The sequence below is a fragment of the Mugil cephalus genome, chromosome 3 (assembly GCF_022458985.1).
Source record: "Mugil cephalus isolate CIBA_MC_2020 chromosome 3, CIBA_Mcephalus_1.1, whole genome shotgun sequence".
NCBI lineage: Eukaryota > Metazoa > Chordata > Actinopteri > Mugiliformes > Mugilidae > Mugil > Mugil cephalus.
In genome coordinates this window covers 10,875,797-10,890,354 of record NC_061772.1, presented here as the reverse complement: position 1 = coordinate 10,890,354, position 14,558 = coordinate 10,875,797, and the positions used below count along the sequence as shown (strand labels likewise).

Sequence of the window (14,558 nt, the reverse complement as noted above, 5' to 3'; positions counted from 1 at the left end):
GACTTGGAGCCAATGAGGTAACAGGCAAACAGGTTCCTTTTAATGGCAGGTATAAAGGGAAGTCACTGCCCTTAAGTAACACTGACTGAAGTGTCAAATATTGGCTCGTCTGCAGGGAGTCTGTCTCCAGTTTCCTGCACCCTCTGATTGAATCCAAATCTGTAGGTTTCTCGAGGTGAAGACTGTGGTTTGCTGTGAGTCGGTGTGGGTGAATCAGGCAGCTAATTAAAGCTGTGAAGTTGCAGAAGCAGAAAATGGTGGTATATACATAGCGGAGTGTCCAACAGCTAAAAAGTCATTTTTATTACCCTAAGTGTTTATGCTGCTTTCCAGGAGTCATCGGTCAAATATGGACGTTTACTGACTTTTTTAAAAATGTGTCAGTCAGCAAGGAACACTATTTAACATCATCCATCTCCCATGCTCCATTGGTCTTTTTCTCGTTCTATTTTTTTTTCTCCTCCCACTCTCTCCATTTGTCTCTCTGGGTCTCTCAGACCCTGATGAGAAATTAATAGCAGTTCAAATGTTCGTGTTTCCACCTCATGAGTCTGACATGTACTCATTAATTACACGCCTATTTATCCAGCTAAACATAGATACTGTGTGTGTGGCTTCCCTGAATGAGTCTGTGCGGGTTACTGCTGCATGTGTTTGTGTTGCACGCTAACATGCACCTGTAGTTTTTGTGTATATAACATTGTCTGTGTGTGTGGTAGTGGAGAGGATGGGGGTTGTGTAGGTGACTTAGAGAGAGAGAGAGCGACCATAAGCAATGTGTCACAGCCTTTCCTCACCTGTCAAAATGTGTCCACACGTCTGCTGCTTTGTGTAGGCAGAAAGACCAAGTGAGGTTTGTCCCAGTTCTGTTACACTGAGCAGCAGATGTCGGTCAATATACTTGTAGCTTTGTGACACATTTTTATTATTTTCGCTATTTCAGTGGGCAGCATTTAAGTAGCGCTGAGTACGTCAAAGAGGTGTCGCTGCTCAACAACACTTTTAAAAAACCTGAGTCAGTGGAGCTTGTCACTGCGTTGTAACATAATGGGAGTCAGTCTGCTCTGATAACTCAGTTATGAATTAGAGTCTGACCTACTGACTGTGTGCATTCTGCTTGTTAGGCCAACTATTAACTAAACCACATTGGAGTGATGAGGCAGGCGGTCGCTTCGTTTAAGCGAACAAACCCCATCTTTATGTAATCTTTATCTTTATCTATCTAATTCTTAACGAATTTATACAAACCACCAAAGTGATTCCCACCTCTGTCATGTAACTAGTGACTCTGCGAATCAATATCCTGTTTCAGACTGGAATAGGCTGATAGTTGCTGCCTTGATATCTGCTCTATCTTCAAACTTTTCCGTCTCTTGGTGCCAAGATATTTAACACTGTTGTTGACACTGTCACCATCTTAAGAGATGCTACAATTCCCCAATGAAACACAGAGGATCATTTAAGTTTTTAAATGTAAAATTGTTATTTTGCAAACTTTAAAACTTGTGGAAATGTGCCTACATCCACAACGTATGACAAGTGTACACAAACACATGTTCTGTTTTAGTTACCGCCTTGAGGCACTACCACTTGTTTCCTAGATCCTGTCATGCACATTGGTCACACCCATTGCCTCCTTTATTCTGTCACCTGATCAGCCACCTGTCAACTAAGTGGTTTCCATCATTCATTGGCCTTCTTGTTTATACACAGCACAGTTTTCACTCCCAGTTTGCTCCAGGTGTTTTCGTATGGGCTATTTTGTTATATTCATTTCTAGCTGCTGAATAAATAACACGTAACGTCCATAAACCCTGATCACTCTTGAAATCTTATTACATTGTCTGACCCTTTCAGTCTTCAAACTGCTGAAAATAGTTGTGAAAATACTTTTTGCGAGCTCGGGATAATCTGTCATGAACATATCTCCTCACTTTCAATTAATCAGGTCTTTTATAAGTCTGCACCACACTTGGTGGTTCTGATAAACGCTTGATAGAAATATTATTTCAGTTGCATTTTACGTGCCGTGCGTGTGTCTGTGAATCCCGTCTCGTGCTGAAGCGGATCGTTTCGAAAGTGATTGCTTAATGATAGCAGTCAGTCTGGTGAAGGATAATCAGTGATGCTCATGCTCAGTCACAGTCAATTTACACAGCAGTGACCAAATATAGAACTCTCATTTCAGATTATTTTCCCATCATTTGTTATCAGTGATATTCAGTCTGTCTGAAGGGTAAAAATAATACCAATGCAAACATTCTCCTGCTATGAAGTGATATCGTGTTTCAGGGAACTCATTAAAAACTGGTGCTCTGCTGATGTGAAAACAGGACGTCACAGGAACTGTAGATTTTTTTTGCTGAACGCTGTTAGTTTTACAATTTTGCGGCTCATGAAACCTGATGAATCATGTTCACCTTTAATCATGAAGTGAACTAAGAAAAACAACAACAACATCGGCACCACAGCATCTTCGTGTCCGAGTGGTGATTTTTTAAATTGTATCCAGCTGTATTTATATCCATTTATCAAACTTTGTTGTCCCACTCAGATGCATGCAGCAACCATACGTCTTTCTCTGCCCAGTCTAAAATTAAACACTCAAATTTTAATGTTGTTAGACACAAAGTGACTTTAGCTCAAAATACTTTCACAGTCTGGCGGAAAATCAAAGGGAAATATGGACTAGAACAAAGGTCAATGAATATTATATACTGGCCAAGTTCAATCATTTACTTTATTTTGATCAAATTGAGCTTGGTTTCTTTCTGTTGGCTGCTTCCCAAACATTGTTAATAATTGATGAATGGCAAAAAACAACACTTATTTAACAGCATCCATTTCAAAATACAAGAGGACAGGAGTGATATCAGAAAGCAGAGGGAAACAGGTGAGGGAAAGTATAGACACAGCGAGCATCCAACAAATCGTCTCTTAGTTGGAAACAAGTATGATCCTCCCGACTCTCTCTGACATTGTTATGACAACTTGACAGACTATTTAATTACCTAAAAATGTTTAGTAGATTTTTTCCCACCATCACTTAATCTCTTCTAGTGCATCTCTTTGCATATGTCATGTTTCTGTGTACCTGTGTAGCTCAAGCTGTTGTTGTGTCCTCTGGGTATGGAAACGTGGTTTGTGTGCACCTATGTGCGTGTCAGTTGTGAGCATGCATTGTACATGTGTGCACGGCACGTACGGTAGAACCCTATACAAGAATCAAAGCCGCTCTTCCAGGTGACTGGTCCTGACACGGTGGTGCCCCCTCAGAGGCCTGTGGAGAAATGGCCCTAGGTCCTCAGGAAATTATTTGGCCTGTTGGACAAGTCTGCAATTAGACCCCAATGAAGCGGAACTGCCCCTCTGTGACTGTGTGTGTGCGTGTGTGCACAAGTACAGTATGTGTTGCCAGTATGCAAGAGAAACATCCTGAATGACTGTGTCCGTGTGTGTGCGTGTGTGTGCGTGTGTGTGCGTACGTGCGCAACAGAATTAGTGCTCCCTCTGGTTCTGTGGTTGACCTGAAGCCCTGAGGAATTAGTTTGTGGAATGTGACAGCAACTATTTCAAAAAAAAAATCATAGTATGGAGCTGTCCTGTGTGTGTGATTGTGTGTGTGTTTGTGTCAAAAAAGTCACACAAAAATGATGGATTCATAGGATTCTCTTGTAATGTCACACGTTTTTTTTTTTTGTTTTTTTTTGTATGTGGTACGACTGAGTAAACATCAAAGCTGTAACAATGTGTAAGTATACTTTTTCTGATTGTTCACAACTTACAAATGTTTTAAATAGTATTCTTGTGTTTGTTCTACCTTCTCTATAATGTTAGAATTAAAAAGCAAATAAATAAGTCAAGTCTATCTCTTAAAAGGGAACAACATCTCTTCTAGTGGTCAGTCTCCTAGCAACCATGTTCTTACTTACACATATACTCAATGTCCCAACTAAGAAATGCCACCTAATGAATTTCATTACGGCAATGAGAGAGTCTTCGGCCTGAATTTAGGGTCACTCCGCTACTTCCAAGCTCTTTCTGTTGCACAGTATTGGCGGCCGATAAGTGAAAACTGACTCACTGATTTATGATAGTCCCCGATGGCGCACTCACAAAGTTGTGACAGTGGCTGCTGGTGTCGCTGTGGGAGGCCCCATATCAATGTTAGGAGGACACGTCCACATGAGCATCGGTGTAGCCATTATTACGGTAAGCATCTGTTGATATTACAGTGGGGTGCAGGGTTAAAAATAGCTCACACAGTTTTGACTGTTGGGGGCCACAAAATAGTGGAACGTAATCCCTGTTACATAACTGAAAGGGCGAAAGGCTTCTGTATGTGGCTTCTGTGTGTGTGTCCGCCAGCGTATGGGCATGTTTGCATGTGAATGCACTTGGGCTATGCTAAAGACAAACAGACCCATGCAGTTGCGTGACATGGTGCTGGGAAGTGGGGACAGCAGCCAGAAAACAGAGGGTCATTTTGTCACATTTTCAAAGGAACGGGTCTGTTAAAATTCCTCAGGTGCGCTTCCAACAAATCTGTGTTGTTTTTTTGTAGCTTTTGTAAATTCATTCCAGTAGTGTAAGCCAAGTGCACATATATCCTGTGAGTAAGAGATTAAACAACAGGTCAAAATGATTTAGTTTGCTAATAACAAGGACTTTAGGAATAATATGTTGTATAATAATATGTATGTATAATATGTGTTAATATAAATAATTTAAATTTGCTGTGGTTAGGTCACGTTAACGGTAGACGTGATCGGCACTGATAAAACCTGCTTTTCAGGAGACATAGAAAACTGACATCTGCCTTATTGTCTTTCAGATGAGGAGGGTGCACTGTATGAGGTGATATGGGGACAGGAGGGGGGAAGAGAAAGAGTTAGAAAATGCATCTTAACTTGTGTTAAAAATAGAGCTATTTGGCAACAAAATCCACAGTACATGTGTCTGATAATAGAGATTATATTGAGACATATCTGGACCCATGCAGGTGTTCTTGCCCGTTTTGCCTGATTAGGTCTGTACTCAGTCAGGACTGAGCGGGGCTGCCCACACTGGGCTTGATTAACTTTAGCTTTCACTTTCATGTGAGGCTTGGGTGGAACATACTCTTCTAAATAAAGACTGGCGACAAAATGAAACAAGCCTTTTCTACAGCATAGCACAAAAAGCACAAGTTGCAGTGTCCTTGACTGTGACAAGTCAAACATCAGCCTAAGCTGAAGATTCAACGTGCACATGCAGGTATTTTGGTACAACGGTACGGCATATTTCCATTGAGCAGTTGTTTTAATAGCCATGAAATGACAGATGAGATGCACAGTCTTGGTGATGATAAATCCAGTTAAACAATGAATGCCTGAAAATAATCTGTGACCTGTACAAAAAAGCTAGACTTGTCAAGTTTAATAGTTTTTTCAGTCAAAATCAAAACACACAAAAAGTCCTAAAGGCTGTTCTGTGGGTTTAAAGCGAGTCTGATGTCCACGCTTTGGATCAAACATTATCAAAAAAAAAAAACAGTTATGGAAATGTGCCAGACAGCAAGTGGACTTTTATTTAAAAAACACAGAAGCAAATGCAGCTACACTCAGCAGCTCTGTCAACAGTCATGCTGGAGCTTTCCTCGATCGATTCAATCAGTGATACCGGGCTGTGAAATGAAGCTCTGTTATGCTGCATCCCTCCCACTCAAGCTCATTCCCGGCAATAGATAACACTGCAGGGGAGAGGCATCTTTGTGCAGAGAAAACATTTTGCACCGAGCATGAATATCATTCATAGCTGCAAAAATAACAAAGAAAAAAGTTTTTAAAAGTATACAGAAAACTGCTTCTGTGCCTGTCACGCCAATTCTTAGCGTTAATACTGGTTACTCTGGAGTTTCTATCCAACCACACGGTCGGGGCAGCAGGAGACTGGCATTAACAATGATGTCACATTGTGTGTGTGGTGTGATGTGTAAGGACAACACCACGGCCTGACTGCCAGTCTCCTCCCTCACGTCTTTCCCTCTCTTTCTGCCTCCTGCTGTGCTTTTCATTTAATGTTCTCCAAATGAAACGCATCACCTTACACACAAACACCGATACTAGACAGCAACTCATGTTAACAATTACAGAGTAATCTCTGTTCCTGTAAATGAGTGTCAGTAGGATGTTTGTACTAACCAGCTGTGAAATAATGAGCTACTTCAGAGCCAAGCTACTGGGTGAGTCACATACCGGGATGTTTGAGTTTATTTCTGTCTCAGTTTAGTACTTTTGAAATTAGTACCTTTTGAAAGGAGGACTCACAAAATACTGTAACCTGTGACGTATTTTTTCCATTCTCTAAGGCCGATCCTAGATGGTCACCAGTCTATCTCAGAGCTAACAGTCAGGACATGAACCTCCACATACAGCCTTCCTCTTTGCTGTGAGGCCACAAGATCTTACTGTAATGAAGTCATATTATATGAAATGAGTTCAAACTAATCTGTTTTGTTACTGCCTTGTCCACTCGTGGTGATCAGCCGAGCAACTTTCTCACTTTATAATGCATCAGATTCACTTTGTGTGGAAGACAATAACCAACCTGATGTTTCCCTTTAATGTGAATCAAGGGCACGCGACTAAGTTCTGTGGACAGTGTTTCAGGTTTACTGGTCACTTTTGATCACAGACAGTAGAAGGCCTTGACATAAGTACAGGTCCTGTCAGAGGTGACATGGTGACATAGGAGCATGTTGGTACTGTCCTTCAACCTCACAGTCCCAGCATTCAAAAGACAGATTTCTGCTCTGGGATCAATGAACTCCACAAAAATGATGATATCAGTTTCCGGTGTTGGTATGGGAACGTGTGTTCAGTTGTGTGTGTGCAGCTCTACAGGTAACCATCCAGTCTTTCATCTTCCTCAATGCACATGCTTTTGTTTTCAGTTCTCTCACGTTTTTTTTACATCATGTCATTCTTCTACCACCTTCTTATCGATTTAACCTGCGCAACTTTCAAGTTTGCTTTAAACTGCAAACTTCAGTCCTGCTTTGTCTTGGCAAGTTGAGTTTTAGCCTTTTTCTCCCACCTGTTTCACAGTTTTTAAGATTTTTATAATTAAATTCAGTGAATGGAATTAAAAAAGGATCTTATCAAAATACCAAAGGATTAGTTTCATTTACCCTCGTTCTCCATCACAATAAGCACTAAATATGGAACTTTAAATTTATTTTCTATAGTTTAATGTTAGAGATAAAGTCCAGAATAACAACACATCTGCATCGAAGAGGGCATCTCTGCAGAGTTTATTTGAGGCTTTACTTTAAATACCGTGCAGACACATACTGTAGACATGTGACCACAGTGACATGTACCAATCAGTCCATTCATCTGTCCATCCAAGCAACACGCTGAGATTCAGATGTTCCAAAATCTTCCAAAGTATCTTCACTATCAGTGCTGAGACCATAGCATGTTTAAAAACTAGCTAAAAAAAAAAAAAAAGTCAAGTCTGCAAGAGGATTTTTGTAGATGACACAGCCTTAGGTCAGGATGATTAAATTCTTTTAGCATCTTACTCCCTAATGATAGATATGTTTTAAAAGATGGAGTGTAATTAAGTTGCTTTGCCAAATTATAGAGCTAATGGGGGTTGCAGGGCCTAAATATTCTGCTGACATGGGACCAATAAAACTGCCTTGAAAGTGTCTAATGAACCTGCACACACCCCACAGAACCAGTAAACCTCAGTGTGTGAGTGTGTGTGTGTGTGTGTGTGTGTGTGTGTGTGTGAGTGTGTGTGTGTGTGTGAGACGGGGTGGGGGTGAGGGGGTATGGTTAGAAAAGTTTTTCAAATAAATGGTAACAGCGACAGCTTGTGGTCAAATACCGGAAGTGTAGTGCACGTTTCTGATTTTTATTGCTGTGTGTTTATACCACACAGGAAACAGGTTGGTTATAAATTGTTATGGTATTTAGACATAGAAAAATGCACATACTTCACATTGAATTTATTAACTATTTTCCATTTCCTTGCATTTTCATTTAAAATAGTTAATTTATCTCATTTCTGCCCAAAGCAATCTACTGTAAATATAGTGCTGACAGAGTTGGCTATTATATGTGCACCATAGGCTTGACTATGCGTGTAGTTATTTAATTATTGTCTTTTTAGATAATTTTTGAATAGTATCATACAGTAGAAGATAATTATCAGGTCTCTACCCCAGTTAGGGCGGCCACCTTTCAGAAATGAAAATAAGGGACGCCCACCAACACAGGCCGAGGACCCATGGAGTGGGGCGCCTGCAGCAGTGGTGTGTTCTATTTTCTGCAAGTGTTTTTAGTAAAGGGGTGATCAAGAAAGCAATTGGTCACATTTAAAATGCTTTACTAACAATGAACATATTTTTTGTGCAACAGATGAACTAAAATAAATAAATAAATAGAGAACTTCATGTCATTTCAAAGTGCATAACTATTCTTGCAGTGGGGGCACTTTGTGAACCCTGGGGACATTTTTAAAAAAAGTGATAAAATTCTGAACAGGACTGCTCAGAGTTGAGAGTGATCAGGAGCTCCCTCCTCATGAGCTCCATTGAGCACCTGTTCCTGCAGTTACTCTATTTTCTGTGGCAGTCTCGAAAATATCCTGCTGGATATTACATATCCAGAAGATGTTGGTATGCTCAGGATGTGGCTGATGATGATAAACAGCGTGCCGAGTAGAACAGCTACTTGAAAGAGAGCCATCCACCTGGCCACATCTTTAGACTTATATTCAACTTCAGCATCTTCTTTGAGCCTCTTGATTGTTTATTTTAGCAATTTGCAATGCAAAGTGAGCGAACAAAAGGAAAATGTAAATCACATAAATATTCGGCGTCACTACCCTTTGCCTTCAAACCAGCATCAATTCTTATTGGTGCACTTAAATCCTATGATCGTTTTTTTTTTTTCTTGGAGGACGAGGAGTGTGATTCCTTTAACGATCCACGAGGGAAATTACTTTGTCACATTAACTTCGTTGCACAGAACCATGAACAATTCTTAAACTGTTGAATCAAAAGCTCTATTTGTTATTTGAAACAAACGCTGAATTCCATAACCTTCATGACGCCAGATTTAGCGCAGGTCTGTTGTGTTGGAGAGCACTAGTTTTCACTAATGTACCTAATGAACTGGCCGGTGCGCGTTTAATGCTGAGCTATGAGGCTGTGAACCCGTACAACCGGAATCTCCCCGTCGGTGAGGACGTGGCGTGGCGGAACAAAGACTCCTCCTGCGCAAACTCACTGACATCACGACGGCTCCGGTCTTCTTCCACGTGGACCCTGTCATTGACCAAAACACGCGCCGGTCTCCGTGGCAGCCGAGGGTGCGCGCGTGCCCCCGCCGTTGCGCAGTGCAGAGCGGGAGGCACGAGCGGGGCGGTGCGGGCCAGAGGTGTTGCTCCAGATGTAAACCTGTCCCTCACCGGAACTAGAGCTCCGTACCGTCCACACGGCAATCATGCAGACAGGTAGGACCTAGTTCACACGTACAGCGGATGGATCTAAGAGTGCGCTCTGTTTCAGTTCAACGATTAATTTACACATAAATAAATGGTTAGCTAGCCACTACTGCTTTACACCTTGACCTATTTAAACTAGTCTTTTTAGTTTTATTAGTGGTCTCTGAAGCGAATAAAGGCAGTGTGAGTTTCACACCGACTATCTGTGGTTATAATGGGTCGCTTTCAATGCTGCAGTGGGTTGACGTTGTTAGCCGTGGGTCGTGGACCTAGCATCGCTGATCCTCCACACAAGGAAACTGCGGGACTACAATTGGGATAATGCCGCACAGTATACAAACTACTGCATCCAAAGTGATTTATTTTACAAATGTAACTTGTCTAAGTGGTCTGGAGATGTGTGGACAGTGAGCAGTGGGGACAGTATGGATGGGCTTAGCTATAAATAGATGTAGAGATTTTAATAGATTTTGTCATCATGGACCATAAGGTCCGCCATAAGGTTAGTGAGGGCTGTGGGACTGCAGCACAGCACTGCAATGACTGCCTGCTGTTGTTTTTCCTACAGTAACAGGTGTAAGGAAGTAGCAGTGGAGATTCCAGTTAGTGCAGCATTATGCTATGCTCTCCTCTCACGTGCCTCACATGAATCATTTATAATTGCATTTCAAGAATCAAGACCAGCAATGCATGCACCCAGTTGCATGCTTTCACTTTCTTTTTTTTTTTTCTAGTGTTTAAGTGTGGGGGCATATAAATGGATGGCAGTGGTTATCATTTCATAACACGGTTGTACACTTCCAGATGTGTTCATGGAGGCTCGCCTGGGCCAGCTTGTCCCGTGTGTTCTGTCTCTGTCCATGCTGATTCACCTGTGCCTGGCTGCGCCGGGGCTACCTGGGACACAAAGGTAACCACAACTCCTACATATTCCCGTCATTTGGCTCTGGATGTTATGAACATTGTCTGCAAATGGTTGCAGATTTTTAAATGTAAATGAAAGTGTTTATCTGTGTGCTTTTTCTCCTCCAGACAAGAATTGGTAGACGCTCACTCTCCTTCTATTGCACTACCCAATCCCTTTGGCTCTGGAGAGGATGAACGCAGGTGAGAGAGGCACTTAGATATGCTGCTTTTTGACATGCAACCTACATCCACGTTTGTTAAACCAGTCTGGTCACTCTGTGGACTTTGGCTGCTTTGTTGCGCTAATGATGTGGCATGCACCACATGCGATAAGATTCCACGTCACACATAGTGCAGACAGTATCTGAGCTCACATTAGTGTCACTAATCTCTAATAGTATGAACTCATTCATAATGAACTTTTTCAGGTTAGATTCAGGTTAAATATCACTTCATGGCTGTAGAGTTTGGTGTTAAGTAACAACGTGGCTGCAGCTTCGTTCTTTCCACCAGCTGATAAGGATGTGAACATTGACTCTGTCACGTTGTTAGCTTTAATCTATTGAGTGCAAGACCAAATCAATGTTTGTAAGTTGTATAGACAAGCAGTCTGGATCTGCACCACCCTACACAAACAATGCACGTTGATTTACAGGAGACCTGTGAGCAGCCTAGAGTGACTGACTCGCAGAGACAGTTTGAGCATCAGAGGAATATTTTGACCATTTAGTCACTGTCGATGATATGCATTTAAAGATGTTAAGGCAAATGACTCTCTGTTTGTTTTGTCTATATATTATTATAATGTGCTTCTAGGTTTTACGTAAAGCATGTGACAGTCCTGGGCACAAAGGGGTTTCCTTCAGAGCAGAGCAGGACAGAGCAGCTTACAGTTTATCACTGTTGCCTGTTTTGACCTGAGTACGTTTTGACCAGATCCTGATAATGTTGAGTTGTGTGGTAAGAAATAGTAAGTTGAAAAACAAACCTGCCCTCTTAAGACTAAATATCATATAGAGTTATTACAGCATGTTCTTTAATACCTATTTAGTATAGTCACAAATATACACATTTCAGTGGCGCACAACTGGTATTTCTCTTAGATGTTTTCATTTGGCTGCGCATGCACTAAAATCCTGTTGTCATATTCTGATGCTGGTTCCATTGACAACATACACAAAAGCAAATGTTGGTTCCTTCAAGGAAGTTCTAACTGGTTGATTCAACTTAAAAAAGAAACATATCAGAAAACTGTTCTCGTACAGTAAAACTATTAATTGAGTATTTAATAGGCAAAACTATTTCTGTGAGGATTCATTTATACTGAAGCAATACAGTATTTTAGTTTCAACAGAGGTTGGGGGCCAGGTACTGAGGAGCCTCTTTGTTTAAAACTGTCTAACAGTCTGGTAGCGGCACCTCAGATGCTTCAGTATTTTCTACTAAATAGTATGCAGTTGGAACAAGTCTGTAAAAATGGCAGCTGCGTGGCAGATGAAGTGTTTGCTTTAGATGCAAATATCAGCAAATTATTTTAATTGATCCAAAAAGTTTTAGTCCTGATTTCCTCTGTCTCTCACAGCTTTTATGATAAATATAACAAATTCCTTGCAGCGTTAAACAAACGTGACCATTCAGTGTTGATTGTTGGCTCTAAATGTTTTACTGAATTGTATTTTGTACTGTGTAAACTACTACAGGCTGTTACAGACTTACATTCAGTCCAGTTTGATGAAGGAGCAAGGAGGACCAGAGATCAGCACCTGGGAACAAGGTAGACAGCACCTAGACCTTTCTGATCAAATATATACAGTAAACTCTTATTATATCTGTCTAATTTCAGTATTTTGAGTATTGAACTCTGATGATTGTGGTAAAGTTTTTACAGCCAGTTGTTAAGTTATCTGAGGTTGTGGTGTGAGAGTGCACAGCAGTGCAGTTTGGACCTGTGTACCCTGAGCAGATTCTATCAAATGTGTTTCCATTTCAACATGTCACCCTTCTGCTTCGTTCAGAGGTTTTCTTCCTGTTTGGTCTTTATGACTATGATCGCAGCGGGTTTTTGGATGGCTTGGAGATGATGAAACTACTTTCAAACTACACATCCCATCATACACCTGGTGCCCAGGCCAGTGAGCAGGTGAGCTGAAGTGCTTAGAGATACGTGGATGCTGTGTGTTTGTGTGCACTCACCTAACACATGGATACTTAATGTGTTGTTTTCAGGTGGTTTCCATGGTAGATTTCTTACTTCAAACTCAGGATCTAAACCAGGACGGCCTGCTGACCCCTTCTGAACTGCTCTCTCCTCCAATCACTCAAACCCAGGTACTTCACACATGAAAAAAATAGTGTTACAATATTACATTTTGGTTTGTTAAGCTGAATCCAGTTTTATTGTTATTGACTGAAGTAACATTACAACACACTTTGCATCTCCAAGGACTCAAGCAACAATGTTGCACCTCACCAGGATCAGCAGGTGGCAGCAGAGGACACACTATCAAACACCATTGGTGACCAGGAGGATGCAGCAGTGGAGCAGATGAGAGAGGAGGGGGCTCATGAGGAGATTCAGCTTCAACATGATATGATGACAGAAGAGGAGAAAGCCATACACCAAGTAGACGAGCATACGGGGCAACAAATCCAAGAAGCCCCAGTAGCAGAACAGGGGCAGGACCACAACATCCCTGTACATCAGGGTCAACCTGAGATATAAACACACAACATACGCACACCAGAGAAACCACCTCTCTGTTATCCTGGCCTCTTGCCTTCAGCCTGCTGAAAATGGATGATTGGATGGGAACGGATGAGAGAAGTTTTTAATCTTCATCCCTACAAATGGTTTTTTACTTGGATCTAAAGTCCAAGAGACATGTGCATGGCTGATAAAAGGTTGTTTCTTTGCAGAGCACTCCTGTCTCTGTATTGGAATAATATATGTGGCAGTTCTCAGTTATTCGGGTCATGTACATCTAGAAACAAAACTTAGACTAAAACAAAGGCAACTGGATTTGTTGAGTTTTCCTGAAGACTTGTCACTACTGATCAAAAAAGGTTTCTCCAGTTGTAAAAGGCTGGTGGGGAACTTTTATTGGGTCACAAGACGAGAGTAGCATCCATTTGTGTCTGATTATGGGTATTTTTATTTTTTTTCCATTTTAAATTTTTTTAAAAAATGTTTTTATGAGCCTGTCAAACATGAAAGTTTATCTAATCTAATATCTAATCTAAAAAAATAAAATAAATGAGACCCAACAAATTCCTTCAGTAACAGGTGAGTATCTGGCCTTTTTCAGGTCCAACTTCTCACCAGTCATGTAGAACTAAAACAGACCATAATGGTGAAATGTCTCAAACAAACCCAAAGTCCAGTTGTCTTTATTTCAGCTTTGTTTTTGGGTGTATTTTTTATGAATGCAATGATTTATGAAGCTGTTAAAGGGACAAAGATTATGAATTCAGAATGCAATATTATCCATCATTAGTAGAGACTTTTGAAACACTTTTTCTTACTTCCAAAAAGTACTGTACCATGAGTGGGGCAGTTTCTGAACCACTGCATTCTGTTTACTGGATGTTACCTATGTCATCAAAATCCACCTCTTCAAATGTCAGTAAACACTATTTCATGTACACGTTGATGGGCCCCATCATCTCTGCCCCCCTCACAAGGCTCTCACCGGGACTGATATTTATTCAACCTGCTATTAAAGTCAGTTCAGCCCGTTTGAAGAGACCATCTGGTGTGCCAAAGAAATAACTTGTCTTCCTTAAGAGTTTGCTCAACTCAATAACACTATGATTTTACGGAGTAAAAGTAATACTTAATTAGTTAAACGACTTTTACCTAAAATGCTTGGGCCACTGACCAAACGAACTGATATTCTTAAGTACGGTCACAAGAGTCCTATTGAAATAACTTAAAATTATTAACGTTAAATTCTAAAGTCTTTATCTGCAAACTTGAAATGTGTTTACAATATGAAACTGTTTACTTGTTGGATTATATTTGTCATTTAACCATTTATGAATTTATACAGCTGGAAAATAAAGCAGATATTCGGTCGTCCCTGTTCTTTTGTTGGATTTGTTAGAATTTAAACTGCATATAATTAACATTTAAACAATTAATACTAGTATAC

General features: G+C 40.7%; 1 protein-coding gene across 1 annotated transcript; it reads left to right on the top strand.

The window, feature by feature from the left end:
* The first annotated feature begins 9,268 nt into the window (after positions 1 to 9,268).
* Positions 9,269 to 14,482, top strand: cgref1 (cell growth regulator with EF-hand domain 1). Its single transcript, XM_047581584.1, has 7 exons — positions 9,269 to 9,510; positions 10,306 to 10,411; positions 10,534 to 10,608; positions 12,108 to 12,181; positions 12,423 to 12,547; positions 12,634 to 12,735; positions 12,851 to 14,482. The coding sequence occupies exons 1-7, from the start codon at positions 9,501 to 9,503 to the stop codon at positions 13,127 to 13,129; spliced, it is 771 nt and encodes a 256-aa protein (XP_047437540.1). The 5' UTR covers positions 9,269 to 9,500; the 3' UTR covers positions 13,130 to 14,482.
* Positions 14,483 to 14,558: the final 76 nt, after the last annotated feature.